The 19,322-nt window shown below is 37.7% G+C and overlaps 1 protein-coding gene and 1 long non-coding RNA gene across 9 annotated transcripts in view; one reads left to right on the forward strand and one right to left on the reverse strand.

Moving 5' to 3' along the window:
* The window catches only part of RALYL (RALY RNA binding protein like), a 714,980-nt gene that overhangs the window by 664,176 nt on the left and 31,482 nt on the right, over positions 1–19,322 (forward strand). For 6 of the 8 annotated variants that reach the window (XM_029923807.1, XM_029923812.1, XM_029923804.1 and 3 more), the window contains one exon: positions 10,715–10,887. The exons of 1 other annotated variant lie outside the window; for it this stretch is intronic. In XM_029923807.1, the coding sequence (XP_029779667.1) occupies positions 10,715–10,887 (173 nt within the window). The remainder of the gene's footprint in view (positions 1–10,714; positions 10,888–19,322) is intronic. One more of the 8 variants, XM_029923808.1, reaches the window with a different exon arrangement.
* LOC115279267 overlaps positions 1–19,322 on the reverse strand; it is a 176,951-nt gene that overhangs the window by 29,635 nt on the left and 127,994 nt on the right. The window lies entirely within an intron of this gene.

Genomic DNA, 19,322 nt, shown 5'->3' on the forward strand with positions numbered 1-19,322 from the left:
GATGCATAGGAGCACATGTACCCCAATGTTCATAGCAGCAATGTCAACAATAGCCAAAGCATGGAAGGAGCCTAAATGTCCATCACCTGACGAATGGATCAAGAAGATGTGGTATATATTCACGATGGAGTACTACATGGCAATGAGAGGGAATGACATATAGCCTTTTGTAGGAAAGTGGATGGACCTTGAGGGTGTCATGCTGAGCGAAGTAAGCCAGGCAGAGAAGGACAGAAACCATATGTTTGCACTCATAGGTCTAGCAGGAAAACGGGAGAGACCTAATGGAGAACCAGGGGGAGCGGAGGAGGGAGAGAGAGTTGGGGAGAGAGAGGGATGCAAAACTTGAGAGACTATTGAATGCTGAAAATGAACTGAGAGTTGAAGGGGAAGGGGGAGGGGGGAAAAGAGGTGGTGGTGATGGTGGAGGACACTTAAGGGGAAGAGCACTGGTTGTTATATGGAAAACAATTTGACAATAAAATATTATGGAAAAATAAAAATAAAAATAAAAATAAAATAAAGTAAAATAAAAAATATGAAAACCCCTAGGCATAAAGAGAATGGGAACAAAATTTTAGAAACTGGACAGCCGATGGAGAAGTGTACCTGACTTGGCATACACTAGAAATCTAAGTCCAGTTTTAACCACAGAAATCCCAAAAGGCTGAAAATTAAAGACATCATATTCCTCTGAAAAAGGGGGTATACATGGCCGTAAGCCTGTTAAGGAATCATATTCCTGTATTTCCAACTGTCCCTGACCCACTAGAAAGCTGGAGAAGTTTCCTATAGAAAGCTAAAACTGCAGATCTTAGAGATGGTAGACAACATATTTGAGTGCAGGTGAAAGCAAGGAGAGAAAGTGAAAGTTTACACAAGTACTGTAGAAATTCCAAGCATCCCCCCAACCCCCCACCCACCACCCACCCCACCCCTCAGCTGCCAAACTATGGCAAGACGCTAGAAATTTTAGTTAGGGAAATGAGCATCCTAAAAGGAAAGATTTAAAGATGCTGGCATAGGGACATGGGAGAAAATGGTCAGCCACATCACCCTGCAAAAACCATATCCCTGTGATTACAAAGCTGCCCCTTGATATTTTAATACCACCCTCTTCAGATGAATGGACAAGCATCACCCAATAATTGAAAACACCTAACATAAAGAGGAGATATCAAAAAAGGAAAGAAAAAGAAAAATTGGATGAAATATTGTGCAGAGGAATAAAACTTTAAAAAGAAAAAGTAAAAAGAAAACATGTATTAATACACTCAGAAAGAGAAGATAATACATTCATGAAATGAGAACATGAAACTAAAAATGAGTATTCAGAAAACATATAAAAGAGCTTTTATAAATTAACATGTAACAGCACAAATAAATAATACAGTATTGGAAGACAAAATTGAAGAAACTCTTCCAGAAAATATGGAGGAAAATAGATATGAAAAATAGGAGAGGAAGGATATGAAAATTATTGTATGAATATCTGAATAACAGGGCTTCAGAAATAAATAGGAGAGATCATCAAAAAATTTTTTTAGAAAAAAATCTGAAGGGACCACCTGGGTGGCTCAGTCAGTTAAGCATTCAACTTCGGCTCAGGTCATTATCTCACGGCTCGTGGGTTCGAGTCCTGTGTCAGGCTCGATGCTGACAGCTCAGAGCCTGGAGCCTGCTTCAGATTCTGGATCTCCCTGTTTCTACCCCTCCACTGCTTGTGCTCTGTCTCTCAAAAATAAACAAAAGTTAAAAAAAAATTTTTTTAAAGAAAAAACAACCTGAAGAACATTAGTTAGGTTGAAAGAATCCACTGAGTGCCTGCAACAATGCAGGAAAAAAGATGCACATCAGAGCATCTCACTGTGATGTTTCAGAATGTGAGGGCAAAGAGAAGTTCCTACCAGCTTCCAGCAAGACAGGAAAAGAGAGGAAACAGTTTTCCTATAAAGAAACGGGAATCAGAATACCAATGGGCTTCTCAGCAGCTACGCTGAAAACCAGGAGGCAATGAAACATGCCCTAAAATTTCTGAGGAAAGATTATTTAGAAGCTACAATTCTGTACCTAATACCCAAACTATTAAATGTGAGCAGAGATTAAAGACATTTTCAGATATATAAATATCAAAATATATACCTTCAATTCATGCTTTCCCTGAAAAGTACTGGAGGAAAACAAAAACAAGCAGGTGAACCAAGAAAGGGGAAACCTGGTTTTCCCAAAGCAGGGAAATCCCAAGGCAAGAGCAAGGGGAATGGCAAGATAGTGGTAAAGAAGATTCTAGCATATGAGCTGTGCAACAGACTCAGAAAGAAGTCCAAATCAGAACAACTCAAAAGCTATAGGGGAGACTTTTTCATGATACAATTGATAGAGTGGCTAACACCTGGGGAAGTGAATTCATCTGAAACATGTAGATTTACAAGACTAGTTAAAGTTTTCACAAGTACATGTCTGCACATAGGGAACTAAATTAAACAAAACAAAATAAAATGAAAAACTCACGGCACTTTTAAACCAAAGAAAATAATACTGTTCAGGAAAGAAAAATTGTTTATTATATACTAACAGCTTAGCTGCACAAAGCATTTTCATACTTAAAATTACATTAAAAACAGAAAATTGGTCTAATCTAATTCACAATATAACTCCCTAGAGTGATGGGAAGTAAGTGGGGATTGTATGACAGAGAATTGAATCCTCAGCTTCCTAAGTATGATATCAATAGATAGAGCCTAAGACTGATCAAGAAATAGCAAAAGAAACACATATTTAGAAATATGAGGGCATATGCTTGAAAGAATGAGCTGAGTTGAAAGCCTTTAAAGGAACTGAAAAGAGTGAGCAGGTAGAAATCAAAGACTGCTGTTTTTTAAAACAAATCTTGTAGAAATATTTAACTATAAAAATCAAATAGTTTAACGAAGCTACATTTAAAGTTGTGAAAAGAAAGTGACTTGTATTTAGCAGTGGATCAAAATTTCCCCCCCTCCTTCCTGGAGAACTTCCTTTGACTATCCCTGGGGTAACTGCAAAAAGAAAATTGCACTGGACACTTATTCAAAATGGCAAGGAAGACTTTATTCTAGACTATGGCAATTGGGGTCAAGACTAGTGCAGTAGAGGGTGGAAATTGAATGCTACTAGAACAAAAGGCAGGACAATTTTTAAACGCTGGAGTAAGCTAATGGAAAATATTAGAGGACATTAGTACAGAGGCTGGTCGGTATGATTGGGCCATCTGTGTTGCTAATTGACTATTATGGAAGATAAGCTTCTACTCTCCCACAGAGACTATCTTTCTTGATGATTACATTTCAAGGGGATGACTTCTAGATTTTAAGAAAGACAGGCCTAGGTTGCAAAAGACTTACATCTCAAAGAGACATAAAAATGCTTTACAATTGCAAGTTTTCTAAAAGACCGCTCTAAGCACAAAGAGGTCAGGAGCCTGTAGTCAGGAGGAAGCTGAGGGCTACATTAAGGTCCTTGGTAATAATCACTATCTTTCAAAATAGAAATCTTTTTCCTCACTTTCTCATCCAGATGTATTCTCTGTGTCCAGTCTCTGTCACATCACCACTATATAAATCCTGTCAATCAGATTGCCAAATTAACACCTTCTGCTCCTTCTACGGCCAGTGTTTCAAAATGTTACCCTAGCATCTTTTTACTCCACTGCTTCTGTTTTCCCAATGCTATTGCCTATACCCAAGCTTTCATCATCCCTCATTTACTCTAATGAACTCATCTGATTTTTTACCAACTTTATTGTATAGCATAAAACTTACCCATTCCAAGAGTGCAAGTCAGTGACCTCTTAGTATGTTACTGAGCAGTACAACCAGCACCACAAAGCACTTAGAACATTTTCATCCTCCAAAGCCTCACCTGGTAGCCAGTCTGCCCACTTCTAGTTTGCTTCTTCCCTAATTCATCTTCCTTGTGGCAAAGAGATCTACATCAGCAAGACATCTATAAGGCCCCATACTTAAGATTCAAACAGAACTAGATTCAATCCCAAAACTTACTAGTTGTGTAGTATTTGGTATTTATAAATTATGAAATTTATAAAATGGGGGATGGGGCACCTGGGTGGCTCATTGATTAAACATCCGACTTTGCCTCAGGTCATCATCTCACGGTTTGTGAGTTGAAGCCCTTCGTTGGGCTCTGTGCTGACAGCTCAGAGCCTGGAGCCTGCTTCAGATTCTGTGTCTCCCTCTCTGCCCCTCCCTAACTCGTGCTCTAGCTCTCTCTTTCTCTCAAAAATAAATACACATTTAAAAGAAAAATGTTTTATTTATAAATAAGTAAAATGGGGGAAATTGGGGTGCCTGGGTGGTTCAGTTGATTAAGCATCTGACGTTGGCTCAGGTCATAATCTTGTACTTTGTGAGTTTGAGCCCTGGGTTGGGCTCTGTGCTGACTGCAAAGCCTGGAGCCTGCTTCAGATCCTGTGTCTCCCTCCCTACCCCTCACCTGCTCACACTGTGTGTCTCTCTCTCTCAAATAAATATTTTTTAAAAAGTAAGATGGGGAAAATTAATACCTATCCCTTGAAATTATTATGAGGTTTAAGTAAACACAATATATCTGTAATTTTAAAAATTATTTATATTTGGGGCACCTGGGTGGCTCAGTGGGTTAAGCATCCAACTTCAGCTCAGGTCATGATCTCACAGTTTGTGAGTTGTAGCTATGTATCAGGCTCTGTACTGACAGCTCAGAGCCTGTAGCCTGTTTCAGATTCTGTGTCTCCCTCTCTTTCTTTGCCCCTCTCCAGCTTGCACTCTGCTTCCTTCTCTCTCAAAAATAAATAAACATTAAAAAAATTTTTTAATTATTTATATTGAATTTGTGGTGACCTTAACAATCCAAGGTACTCAATGAGAACAACTTTGAGGTCATTTTCTCCAGGAATGTACTTATGTAACTGACGTTTTAGTCTGAAAGCAATCCTCCTATGAAACTTTCCTGATGCTCATTTATGTCATTATTAGTAATACCATCCATAATAAGTTGCATTTTTAAAATAACATTTATAGAGATCATTGAGTTAAATTCATATTATATGCAGGTGTTGTAGTGTAGAATTTTTTTTAAATACAGTTTATACGGGTATGCAAAAACAATAGTTATAGAATACTTGCTTGACTCTAATGAATAATGTGACTGTTTTATATCAACATTCTTTCCAACCATCTGCTAAGTACAATTTAGCTAGCAATTAGCTAGCAATTAAGTCAGCCTGTCAAAAAACTTAATTGCCAACTCAACCAATTTTCAGAGTTATATTAATGATAATAGCTATGCTGCAAACTGAATTTAATAAAAATGCTTTGAATATAAATCCCAACAATTCTAACTCATTTTCTATATCACATATAGCTTTTGAAATAGAAATGAGACTTACAAAAAATGTTTTGAATATGAAGATTGAAATTTAATATCAAATTCCTTCCTTTCATGGCTTTTGAGAGCCTGAGGCATATTCTCATCAACAGAAGTACTTAACTAGCACTTGTACTTTTCCTTTGATAGCCATTATTTAGTTGGGGCATGTGCCCCTAACTAAACAGATTTCTTCATTCTTTAATTTGAAATCGTCTGGTTACTAAGGAGATTCAAAGCTCTGTCAAATTGGGCCTTTTTTCTAGAGACGGATTAGGAAACAGCTCAGGCTACAGAGTCAGAAAACCTTAAGCAGGAATTCTAACACTTGCATTTATTAACCGTGTGACCATGGGCACCCATTTCTCGACCTGCAAAATGATCAAGAAGCCTACCCTGCCAGATGTTTCAAGGCCTGTGGTTAATGCGTGTTGCATGATCAGTACTTTGTAAGCACTCACTAACTTGGAGCCATAATGAACCTTTTTTCTGTTGAAATTCATAATCTATGTAATATTAGAGATATCTTTTAGGCATGAGCTGCTAGCTTTTTGGTTCTTAATACATTCTTTCAAAAAAAATCTAAAATTCACTTTGCCCACAAAAGAAATGCTATGGCCACCTGTCATTCTGACTTAAAGAAGTCAGCAGAGACTCCAGAAGTTGCCAGTATTCCAAAGCAGCCCTCCTCCCCTAAGGCCTTGCACACCTCACATTGAATTTCTTCTCCTGAAGACTTACCATGTAAAAATGAACAGTCTTCTAAGAAACACTCAGACCCCGCATTTTATTTGACTTAGTGGTATGGAGCTTTCATGTAAAATGTGACAAAGATGTTTCTTTTAACCTCTGTGGACTCATATTTCTGTGACCATGGTGCCAAATTCAGCAATCACTTTGACTCTATGAAAAGAATTTGACACCCACACATTTGTTTTCATCTTTTAGTTCCACCACAATTCGTAAATATATTCAGGAGATATTTCAGTTGCATGTGAGGCTCTGAGTGAACCATCAGGGCTACAAAGATGAATAAAAATGTTTCTGCCCCAAAGAACTGTAGTAGTAGAGCCAAAAATGGGCACATACATAGCACAGATATACTCACAATAAGTAGGAAAAAGTGATAAGTAGAAAAAGAATTATATAGATGTAGAAAATGTTATAAACTCAGGAATAAACCAAAAAATACTACTTATTTCTAGGAGAAATAAAATTAGATAATTATTCATAAAAAAATAAAACAAGCTGCTTTGTTTCTACTTCAACAAAGTAATTACTGGATCAAAACTGCTTGTTAAACTGTAAACCAACAGTTTAATAAACAAGATGTGCTTTCATGTGTGATTTTATTCCTGGAACCTATCATTGTTTAGTGATTATAACATTTCTCACTGAGGTAATGACAAAATCTATGATGACTACATATTACTGAAGCGCAGGTTGATTGTATTTCTGTTAAAGTGCTATGAATTGATTGCCATTGTAATTAAAGATTTTTTTCTCAAACCAGATAATGTCTTTCATGCATTTAGTCTTCAAGCTAATGAATGGATGAATGAAGATGAGTGCTAGGTTTTTCTGCATGGAACACTATTGCCTTTGAAATTGGCTGTCAGAGGAGTTACCTTTATGTTGTATAACACACTCAAAAAAGCAGACACTAACTTAAAACGCTGTGTCTGTCTAAACAGAAATGAAGGGCCCATGTCAGATCCCAAATTGTCCTTGTAATGTAGATGCTTGATGGTCAATAGTAATGAATGATTTTGACATAAACTGTCTGTCGGGAGCAATAATATAGGTTTAAGTCAATAATCATTTTTGAGCTTGTTATGATAACATGTTTTATATTTTTAAAAACACGTTCACTCCTTTTTCTTCATTTGAGTATGCAACAATTCTCTGAAAGATGTTATTTTCATGCTCATCTTTTAGAGAAGAAAGCTATAGTTAATAGGATTAGTAATTAACAGAATTGTGGATCTCAAATTCTGTATCCTTTCTAATAGCTTATATTGTCTCTTCTATATACAAGGCATTCAGTAAAGGGTACAGAGCAAATCAAACTATTTCTTGATAATTGACTTGTATTGCACTTTCCACTTTACAAAAGATTAACATCTATATTATCCCCATTTGAGTGTGACAATGACTTTTTGAGGCAATAGCTCTAGTATTAAGGAAACTTAAACACCACTGAGAGAAGAATAGGACAAGATTAGACTAACTGTGAGACAGCATTTGATTTGGGCTTTGGGTGATCAGGGAAGAAGGGATCCCATTTAGTTTAGGAGGATTAGGAGAGTCAGCTTGGATTTCAAACATAACTGCAACAAATTGATATACAAAGCCAAATGAGGGCTGGATGTCTTTAAGTTGTGATCCCATGTGGGTTCTCTGAAAATCTCTGTGGTTCTTTGGCCAAAAATTGTCCAAAGGGGGAAAAAAAAGAATATTTATTTCAACATTACAAAGAGAGGGTTTCCAGAGAACAAATACTTCTGAAATCATTAGCAAAGAAATGTACATGTCAAGCCAAATAAATTTCCAAAATAATATTAATCCTAAGCAAAAGTACAGTTGTGTATTATAATTAAAGGATAAACATAATGGCCTAAAATCCAGAAAGTCTGGCTTTAGGAAAAGTTGTAAGATTTAAACATTCTTCACTGTGTAGGATAATAATTGTCCAATCCCAAATGCCCATTCTTCTCTCATTCCTGAAATACCAGCACCAGGTCATGAAAGCAGTGGTATTTTGAACAAGTGGTGACCTAAAGTGGCAAAAAGGGAGGGGCCAAATGATAAATACAAAAATCACTCTAAGGAGAAAGACTGAAGGGTTGAAACCAGAGTTGTCAGATGCATTGTGCTGTCCAGAGGGTCAGCCATGGTAGAGGCTGTAGAGCAGATCATGGGATGGGTTAACATCAGAGATTCAGAACTTCAGTGCTCAAACTAGTCTGCCCATCACAGTTTTTTCCCCATTGGTGCTGGTCTCGGGTGTGTAAGGTGTAAGTAGGTTGAAGATCAAGAACTGTAGAGGTCAATGATACATGGAAAGAAGGTGAGATGAATAAAAACTAGCAATTTTCAGTAACAGTTAAGTTCAGCATGTGTTTGGTCTGTGTCTCTCGCCTGATTTGCCTTCCTTTTAATCCAGATACTTGGGTAATCTTCTCCCAATTAAACTTTTTGGTTAAGTTTTATAATCATCACTTTAAAGTCTTCCTAAGACTTTCTATGCTAAAAGTAAGGTTAGATAAGACATCAGAGAAAAGGGAGTTTAAGCTGCTTGCTTTCATCAGTACGCTCACATATGTGAAGATAAAAAGTGTAGCTTTAAAAGCAGAATTGACATCATCACTATATTAGTTATGTTGATCTGTGGAGAAAACTGAAACTAACAAGTTAACAGAAAAACATCATGAAATGTATAGTCTGTGTCTATATATGGGAAGTAAATGAAGAAAAAGTCCTTAGGTTTTGTCATTTGAAGATGCCTGTAGCAATTATTTTTAGCCTTGTTGGACTTACCAGTTCTTCTCCTCCTTTGAAATGAAGCTTCAGCCCACAAGTTTTTCAGTTATTCCTGAAATTGCCAGGCCTCTTGTCCCATGCCTACTGTTGTTATCACGGCACATGCACAGGGAGGAGCACACAGTCTCCTTTTTGTACGTAACAGTACACAGTTATGTAGCCTTTCCTAGTATGCAAAACATTTCCAAAATAGAAGCTCTGTTAATCCTCACAGCAAACCCCACAGGTAGGGATTTTTATGAAATCTTTTATACAGATGAGGAAAAGTTGACCTAATACATTTAAATGACCTGACCAAGTGGCCAAAACAGACTCAAGCCCAGTGGGCATGATTCCACTGGTGAGTAGATGAGCTGGAACTAGAATCCTGTCCTCTGACAGCGAGACCAGAGCACAACCCTATCCTCCTGCCTTATTTTCAATACATAATCTTTATTATTTGGAGAATTAAACTGCAAGAACACATGTATTCATACAAGTAACGATTACTACCATTTTAAACAATTTACAGAAGAGGATACCTGCTTCTTTACTCATCATTTTTATCAGTATATTGATTTAGATGTTACTTGTATTTGAAAAGATTTGTGCTGAGTTAAAATATATGTATATCAATGCTTGCTTTCTTTTTAACTCACATTATGAAAAAGAGCCAAATTTATTTGGCTCTATAAACTACCTTTATTGCCATAAAATATAAATATATAAGCTTGAAATGTAGCATCTCTTAAAATTCAAATCAAATAATGTGATAATTACCTGATAAAATAACAATGATCAAAATGAGTGAAAATCACCCAGCTTTTGAGATAGCTGTATATACATGGGAATAAGTTAAGATAAGGAAGTAGAGTAACTGATCTCATTTATTCAATATCCCATGCTTCTTGATACTTTCACAGGAGATGAAAACCATTCACTAGGGGAAATGTTTATTATGTTGTCAGCATAATTCCCATCCAGGCAAATTGTTCTAAATGGAGCAAATACACCCTGGTAATTAAAGGGAATTCTATTATTGTAGAATGTAACTTCATCTGTTGAGCACTTATTATTTGCAAATAACTCTACTAAACATTATGCCAAACCCTGGAAGTTAAGAAGTAGTTATCCTAATTGCATGGATGAAAAACCTGAAGCACAAGAAAGGTTAACCATTTTGACTTTGAATCACACAGCTAATAAATCTAACACCAGAATTTCATTCTTAACCACTGCAGTTAGCCATATCTGCCAACAAAATCTAGACTAAAATTTCAAAATATTGTTCATGTAGACAAGTTGTCTAAAAGACAACACATATGCTTTTGTACTTTTTTTTCCTCAGTGAATTTTTGTTTTTTTCAATTAAGTTTGAACTTGTCAATGAGATTTCTTCATTTTCCCTCCATGAGTGAACAAGTTCTATGTTTTATGTGATTTTTGCCCTCTGTTTTTGCTATATTTTTTCCTCTAAGAATATCCCTATTAGAAAAGAATATATATAGCCAGAAAGATCCATCTATTTATGTAAATCTTTATTTATCTATATACTAGTACCATCTAGATTTCCTAATTTTTCCTAATTCCATTTAAAAGTAAATATATTTCCATGAAAATGTACATAGATATAGGTACATAGTTTACATGACTGAATAAATTCAACTGGAACATAATATTACGTTAGCTTCCTCACACAGAATTTGCCCTTTCATAGACTGTTTTTTCATGGTTTATCCAAATGGCTCATGAGCAACCCAAGGTAGTAGTCATTTGCTTTCTCCCCCACCAGAAGCTCAGAAGAAGCAATTGGAAGAGAGTATAGAGCTGATCCAAGATGAATGTGTGTCAGAGAATGCAGATCACTCTACAGAGGAGCCTGCTGAAGGAGGGCCAGATGCGGATGGAGAAGAGATGACTGATGGGATAGAGGAGGACTTCGATGAAGATGGGGGTCATGAGCTGGTAGGAACTAAACATTTGGTGTTCACACCCTTTGGTAACAGCACCAGCATGCCAGCCACTCATTCATTCAAAAATAAGGATAAAATATTTGGGGTTTAGTTATTTCTTATATGCATATACATAAGGCAACATCACTACAGTGCTTTGCACATAATAAGTGCTCAATACATTTCTGCTAACTTAAAATATTACCGAGGAAATTAGTAGGCAGTTAAAATATTATATATGAGATTAGTTATATTTGAAGTTCCAAATGAAAGAGTCTATTTTCTGGATGCTCCATCATAAAAGGAATCTTGCATTTGTGCAATTATATGTGAACTATACGTGGATATAATATCCTGGCAACAAATGACCATCTACTGGAAGATACATGGTTCTTTTCTCACTAAATAGTTTCACTCAGGAGGTTAATTATCTTTACTAGTTGTATGGCCAATGGTTGTTTCTACAGTCTGCAGACTAAGATGACGCTTGGTGTATGACCAGTCCACCATCTTCAGTGTTAGTGCTGCTTGATAACCAGTTTTTATGAACTAAGGATTTAGCGAAGACTTGACTCTTCACATGTCTTATTTTCCTATTGTTGTAATCATACTGCTCATTTCTGATGTCCTTACCAAATACACACACCAAGGACTTGGTAAATCTATGCTAATGAAGATGTGGTTCCTCGTATTTTATCATCCATGAAATTAAACATACTATTTTAAGGGGATTGACTAATAAAAATGATGAGACAGCAAGTGTGTGTGTGTGTGTGTGTGTGTGTGTGTGTGTTGCCATTTCTCAAATATCTGTGGACTGATCATACTAAAATTGTCCAGGTAATATCAGATGCCAGTTTGTTATAATACTTACTTAATAATTATTTACTTAACTAATTTTGTCATAGTGGTTGTTGTTTTGGCATGGTAACTACTCTGTCAGTAGTTTCATTTATGGAGCTCTATATTGATTTTTTTTTAACATTCCAGTTCTGTTTAAAGTCCATGGGACCTTCATTTAAAATTTACAAATATGAGTCTTTAATAATTACCCTTATTTCTCCAAAAGTCTGCATCAGTTTGAAGGGCTTTGGTTACTTTTTAGAATGGTTTTGATTTCAGAAATCTAGAGAGGGGCTAGAATGAAAGACTGACAAATTTTTCAGCTTCTCCTCACACCAGGCTTTAATTCAATAACTTAATTTCCTCAGCCCATTCTAATCAGACTTCTGATTTCACCATTCTATTGTGACTGCTTTTGCTGAGGTCTCTGGAGCCCTCTGTGTTCCCATTTCCAATCGTTACCTCTCTGTCCTTATTCTCATTTACTTCTCAGTGGAATTTGAGAATTGATTGGGAGAATTCTGAGAAATTATCCTACCTTACCAATTGCTCATTCTCATTTTCCTATGCTAAGAACTTTCACTCCATACTCCCATTTAATTTTTTATATTTATTTATATTTTTTTTGAGAGAGAGAGAGTGAGCGAGCAAGCCAGGAAGGGGCAGAGAGAGAGGGAAAAAGAAATCCTAAGCAGGCTGCACACTGTCAACCCACACTGATGTGGGACTCAAACTTACAAACTGTGAGATCATGATCTGAGCTGAAACCAAGAGTCACTTAGCCAACTTTGCCACACAAGTGCCCCTCCCTACTCTCATTTTAAATATTAGAGTAACCCAGGGTTTTGTCATAGTCTACCTTCTCTTTCTACAAATTTTCCCAGGATGACTTAGAGCTTCAAATGTCATCTATAGGCCAAAGATTCCTAAATTTATATTTCTATCCCTGATCTCTTCCTAGAATTCTAGACTAAAACATTTATATGCCTATCTCCTCATAGAGCTCCAATAAATAATTGAAACTCAACATTGAGCAAAGCATTCTTGGCTTTTTTTTTTTTCAATTACCTTATCCCTTCCCATTCTAATAACATCATTATCCACCCAGTTGTTAAAACTAAAAAGACTGAGATTACCTTTGATTCTCTCCATCCTCTCCCATTAATTCTATGTCCAAATCATAACCCAAAGTTAGTTATATCTCCACTACAGCTAAACTGATTTTCTTGGTTCAGCCCATGCCCTCCTTTCTCCACACAAGAAAGATTTCATAAAAATCATAATAAACTATACATTGGGTAAGGTTGCTCCCTTGCTTAAAATCCTACAGTGCTTTTTTCAAAACACCCCAGGTGCCTGGGCGACTCAGTCGGTTAGGCATCCAACTTCAGTTCAGGTTATGATGTTGCAGTTCGTGAGTTCAAGCCCGGCTCAGTCTCTGTGGTGACAGCTGAGAGCCTGGAGCCTGCTTCTGATTCTTTGTCTCCCTCTCTCTGCCCCTCCACCACTCTCAAAAATAAATAAACATTAAAATAAAAAATCAAAATCCCTAAGTGTACGAACATAAATTATGATGCGGTTGGGTGGAAGATGCCAGTGGAGAGAGAGAACCTGATGAAGAGAAAAACTTCCTGATGCTGAAGGGGACGGAATGGTGTGCGGGTTGGCCTTTGACACAAAGAAGAGGAACACTCTTGCACTGCAACTTACTGCAGCAAGTCTGAGGATTTGGTGGCAGGTGTTTAAGGGAGTTCAAGCACAAACTAAGTCAGAGGGTGATGATCCCTCGAGAGTAAGGAGAGACAGGCAGGACCACAGTACTGTGGAAAATGGAGATTTTAAAGAAGCTAGTGTACAAAACATAGAGGATCACTGATTTAGAAAACATATAAAGTTTGACAGCTAATACCAATAGCCAAATGAGGTGAAAGGCAAAGATTTGATATAGTAGTAATTTCTGAACTTTATGGTGTATCAGGATTACCTGGGGAAATGTTAAAATACATATTGTTGTATTTCATTCCAAGAGCTTCTGATTCAGTAAGCTGAGTAAGTCTCGGATCTTGCATTTTTTTTAATGTTTATTTATTTTTAGAAAGAGACCAAGTGAAAGTGGGGGAGGGTCAGAGAGAGCCAGAGACCCAGAATCCAAAGCAGGCTCCAGGTTCTGAGCTGTCAACACAGAGCCCAACGTGGAGCTCTAAGCCACAAACTGTGAGATCATGGCCAGAGCTGAAGTTGGCTGCTTAACAGACTGAGCCATCCGGGCTCCCCAGTTTCTAACAAGTTCCCAAATCATGCTGATGTTGCCAGTCTTGGGACCACACTTTAAGAACTATTGTTGTAGAGACATTGATCAGCCCAGCTGTGGGATTTCCTCCATTGACTTGTGTCAGCCCTGGTAGAAACATGGAGAAAGCCAACATATACAGAATTGGATTCTTGTCACATTAAGTGCAAAGGAAAACAATAAATAAAGAGCATTGAGTACATTAGTAAAGACTAGGTAACCAGATGAATCATTGGGGGAATCTGAGCAAGGAAGACAGGAGCACAGGATAGGGCAGAGAAGGAGAAAATAGAGGCAGAAAGGGAACAAAAGTCCTAAACCTTTATAGGGAAGTCATGCCTCTCTCCTCACTCTCCAGAGATGATCACCCTTTGACTAACATTTATGTATCTTGTGCTTGGACTCCCTTAATGAAATACATGGGAGAAAAGTGATGGTTGTACTCGGAGACTAAGATATTTCAGACATGTGACAGGTAAGAGATAAAATTTATAGGAGATGCTGATGGAAGTGGGGTCAGAAAAAACATCACCATATATGAAAAATTCAAGGACCTTCAAGGCTCAGCTGCAAGATTGGTCATCTACCTGAGCATGAAATCACTCCAAATATCAGATAAAGTAAAAGAAGTTAAAGAGTAAGACACTTGCCAAAGGTCAGCAGCAATGAAAGAGACAGGGCTGCCAGTTTTAGTTTCAGATATGTCACTGTCCAATCCAACTGAATCACGTTAAACAAGTAACTTCTCTGAGTCTCAGCTTTCTTATCAGCAAAATAGTAAGGTCAGGTCAGAAATGTCTAAAATCCATTCTGTTTGATCTTTACTCTGAGTCTTTTTCAGGAACACCACATCTGAAGGAGCAAGGGTTGATCATGCAGCCAAGGGAATAAATCCAAACTGTGGTGTTTTGTTTACCCTCTAAACACACAGAAAGTAACTGATTAGACCTATTGCTGCTTGGAGATGCTAGGGTTTTCTCCCTCAGCCCTTGTGTTATAACTGGTGGCTTAGGATACTGAAGAGTTAAATCCTTCTCTAGTATCTCACTTTGTTTCCAACACTTGTAAAACAATGAATGAAGATGAGCAATCTAAATGGAGACTAGGGAGTCCCTTCTAGTGATTGGCCAAGAAAACCTTGCTCTATCTGGTGTCCACTGTTTTCTCCTTTCCAGATCATATGAAGAAAATCATCCATGGCTCCCAAAAAGGAAAATAAAAGTATAACTCTTCTCTTTTAGAAAGGCAGATATGATTACAGATTCAGCAAGGATACAATATAATTAGGTTTTTAGCACTCACAATAGAAGTCAGAAAGAAGAGCTAGTATCCACATGCTCAGGCAGGTGCTCAAAGATCTGGAATGAACAGGAAACAAGAATTCTATCTGAGGCAAGGGAGATCCAGCAAAGATCCTAATGGGACATCTGTCGGTGGTGGTACCCCTTGCGAAGCATGTGGGAAGCTGAAGGCATGAGCTATCTATCTAGTCACCATCTAGTTCTAAATATCCAGTTAGGGAAATTGATTTCCAAGAAGCAATCCAGTGAGCTGATATTTGGTGTCTATTGTGTATGAACCAGGTGCTACAAAAACTGCAACAATAACTAAAACTATTGCTTTATGTATGAAATGAAATGTTCAAGTATATGGTTCCTTTTTTTCAAGTAGCTTTATAGAATCTAATTTCCACGTGTAAGAAATAATGGACTTGTACTTGATAATTGATGAGAAGTCAGCCAAAGCTAAAAATTTGTGATTCTATAATCATCTATGCCGGAGCTCCAGTGGCGCAATCGGTTAGCGCGCGGTACTTATAATCATCTATGCCTACATATTTCATTAATGCTTAGAAATTAAGATTTGAATTTATATAAAATTGAACTCTATTAATGCACCGTACATACATTATCATGCCACTACCATATTCCTCTTTCTGAATGAATCCATTTGCAAACATTTATTGACCAAACACTAATGAATGACACTGAGTTTTTTGCTATGGGAATAAGGAAGAAAATCATCATTTTTCCCTCCAAAACTCTATGAATTGACTGAGGATAAAGGCTACAGATTTTTTAAGCAGTATATTATGGTAAGAGACCATGTGAGAGATACAGTTTATAACGGGGAATCACACATAGCTGAGGTGGTCAAGAAGGACTTCTGGCAGGAGTAAGATTGGAACTTTATCTCAAAGGATACCAAATCTCAGCAACAGTATGTGCTAAGGTTGAGGAAAAATATTCAAATTGGCCTTCATTGTTCCCAGATCACTTTATAGAAAATATACTTAATATCCAAAATACATTAGATAATTAATATGATAGGTGTGTAGGTGAGGGGAGGGACAGATGGATGGATAGATAAATGATAGACATATTTTTTATAAAACTACTGGAAACTTCTCAAATAAGACATTTATCTTCTAAGCTTTTTAATTTTTTTCATATCTGCCAAAGTTGTAATCACCTTTTTTATAAAATAACATGATCCAAAATAAAAGTAGTCTATGTCATAATGGAAATACTATAGAAAAGTAAGTGCTCAGTAGCCTGCTAATGAACTCTTCTAAGTATTTATATATATATATATATATATATATATATATATATGTATGTGTGTGTATATATATATGTGTGTGTATATATATATATATATATATATATATATATATATATATATATATATATTCCAGGACGTTACAAAGATGTCAGATATGTCAAAGAGCCTTAGAGATGCTCTTCATTGTATCCCAAATCAAAGTTCTTGGCTGACTTGTATCCAAATACCTAAGATGCTTGCTGAAAATGCTGATATAGATTATCTGGGAAAGAGCCCAGAAATCTGTACTTTTATCAGGCTGAGTTTTGAAAGTACAGAGCTGAAGCATCAATTCACAAAGGAAACTACAGACAAACCAAACATTTAAATGGATTTTAGAGAATTTGAGCTCTTTTGAAATCTACTTGTAATTACTTTTCCTTCTGCTGACTACATACAATCAAATCAGGTAAATCTAGTAAGAATCTGCAGTAGAATTACCTAGCTAGATTGTATAACGCCGAGGTATGCAAGCTGAGTACTACATTGTAATACATCTTTCCCCATTTACCAAAACAGTCAAATTAAATTTGAACTAAGCAGCAAGTCAACTGGGCTTATAAGGAATTGAATTTCTACGCACATTGCAGAAGGTTTGGGCCACAAATCGAACCCTATAGTTGAAGAGACCTCTACGCAAGCATTCTGATACACCCCTGAAAAACTGAAATACATAAAGCATTCTGATCAATATTTCCAGTATTTATGAACAAGCATGAAAATGTCTCTTTTTTTTTAACTTTTTATTTTTTCCTAATGAAATCCTTTGCCTGGGTGCCCCCCCTTTCTCAACCACGCATGTCTCTTTTTTCATTTTCATCATTTGGGCTGAATATTAGCTAGGGAACCAGGAAGAACTTGGGAAACATACTCCCAAAGGTATGTCGACTGAACTGGTTAGAGGTATATATCACAAGGAAGCAAGAAATTGGTTACTTAGCCTGTTAGATTTGGACCTGTATTTCAGTGCAGCATTGAAACCTTCATCTTGACTTCTGTCCGTCCATAATTTGGGCAGAGTTAGGGATTGGATGAACAATCATGGTGCATGTGTCCTGCAAGTGACCTGCCTGGGTGGCTTACTGCTGAAGTCTGAAGGGCCAGGGCCACTACAGCTAATTGGCCAACTCTTCTTAACAGAAATGGGAAATGGCTAAGTGCTCAGTGGGAGGCAAAGGGTGTGACAGGTGGACATCTGTACTCTGCTAACAACTCTGGAATCCTGCCTCTCCAGCCGCTCTGGTCTCTCTGCAATAAGTGATCCTTGTAGTGATTTTCAGACTTGCTCCTTCTGGCATTTTTTTATGCTTTTTAAATTTATTTTTGAGAGTCAGAGACAGTGAGAGAAAGGGAGGGTCAGAGAGAGAGAGGCGCAGAATCTGAAGCAGGCTCCAGGCTCTGAGCTAGCTGTTAGCACAGAACCCAGTGCGGGGCTCGAACCCAGGAACCGTGAGATCATGACCTGAGCCGAAGCCGGACGCTTAACCTACTGAGCCACCCAGGTACCCCAGCATCTATCTTGATTTCAGTCATTTTTATTTTAGCTAAAGAACTCTACCTAGCTCTTTAGGATAGACTTTACCCCTCCCCAGAGGGGGCTTGATGACTTAGTTGTTTTTAAACACACAAACTCAGAGCAACTGGGTGGCTCACTCAGTTGGTTAAGCATCCAACTTTGGCTCCGGTCACGGTCTCATGGTTCATGGATTTGAGTCCCGCATTGGTTTCTGTGCTGACAGCTTAGAGCTGGGAGCCTAGAGCCTGTTTCAGATTCTGTGTGTGTGTCTCTCTCTCTGCCCCTTCCTCGCTTATGTTCTGTCTCTCTCTGTCTTTCAAAATTAAATAAATGTTAAAAAAAAATTTAAACACACATTCTTGGGTGCCTGGCTGACTCAGTCAGTAGACCATACAGCTCTTCTTGTCAAGGTGGTGAGTTGGAGCCCTACATTGGGCATAGAGATTACTTTAAGAAATGTGAGCTCTGTCTGCAGTTTGACAGAAACAGTTCAGATCTCCATGACTTCTTTATAAAGGCTGCTTACCTGTATCCTCACTGGCCTCAACCCTTTTTCATCTATAAAAGGGGAGTGGTGATAATATGTGCTGGACCGAGGATTGTTGTGAACAACAAATGAGGTAATGTCTAAAAAGCACATGCCCGGCACAAAGGAGACATTCAGTTAGAAATTTGCCAAGTGTTTGTGGGGTTTTTGTAGGGCACTGTATCCTGTCATATCTCCCTTTGTGTTTTCTTTTCCCCTTGAACTTCTTTTATTTAATTTTGCTCATCCTATTATTTCCATGTGTATCCAGGTATGCTATTTAGGTCACAGAGTACTAATAAAAGTCTTTCAGCTTCATATGAACCCCTGAACAGTAGCAGTACCTTGCAAGCCCCACCCCCAAGTCTCTCCCAGTTAGAGGTGGAAGAGATCCCAGGAATGTCTCATTTAGGCTCAGAAACATAGCATGTGCCCCTGCCGCCTGTCCACCACCTGCTCTCCCCTTCAGGGTTCCATCTCGCCACAGCCTGTGCTGCCCTCTCCTGTGAGAGAACGTTGTTCTCTGCTCATAGCGCTGGCTTTTCTGCACCCAAAGATGCCACACCCACAAGGCGCTCCTGGAGCAGCATCCCTTCAGGTCTCAGTAAGAAATGCCATGTTCCACATTAAAGCGGAGAGAATGATGCTCTTCCCCCCACCTCCGAGTTG

Source organism: Suricata suricatta, chromosome 15 (genome assembly GCF_006229205.1).
Source record: "Suricata suricatta isolate VVHF042 chromosome 15, meerkat_22Aug2017_6uvM2_HiC, whole genome shotgun sequence".
NCBI classification, from domain to species: Eukaryota; Metazoa; Chordata; class Mammalia; order Carnivora; family Herpestidae; genus Suricata; species Suricata suricatta.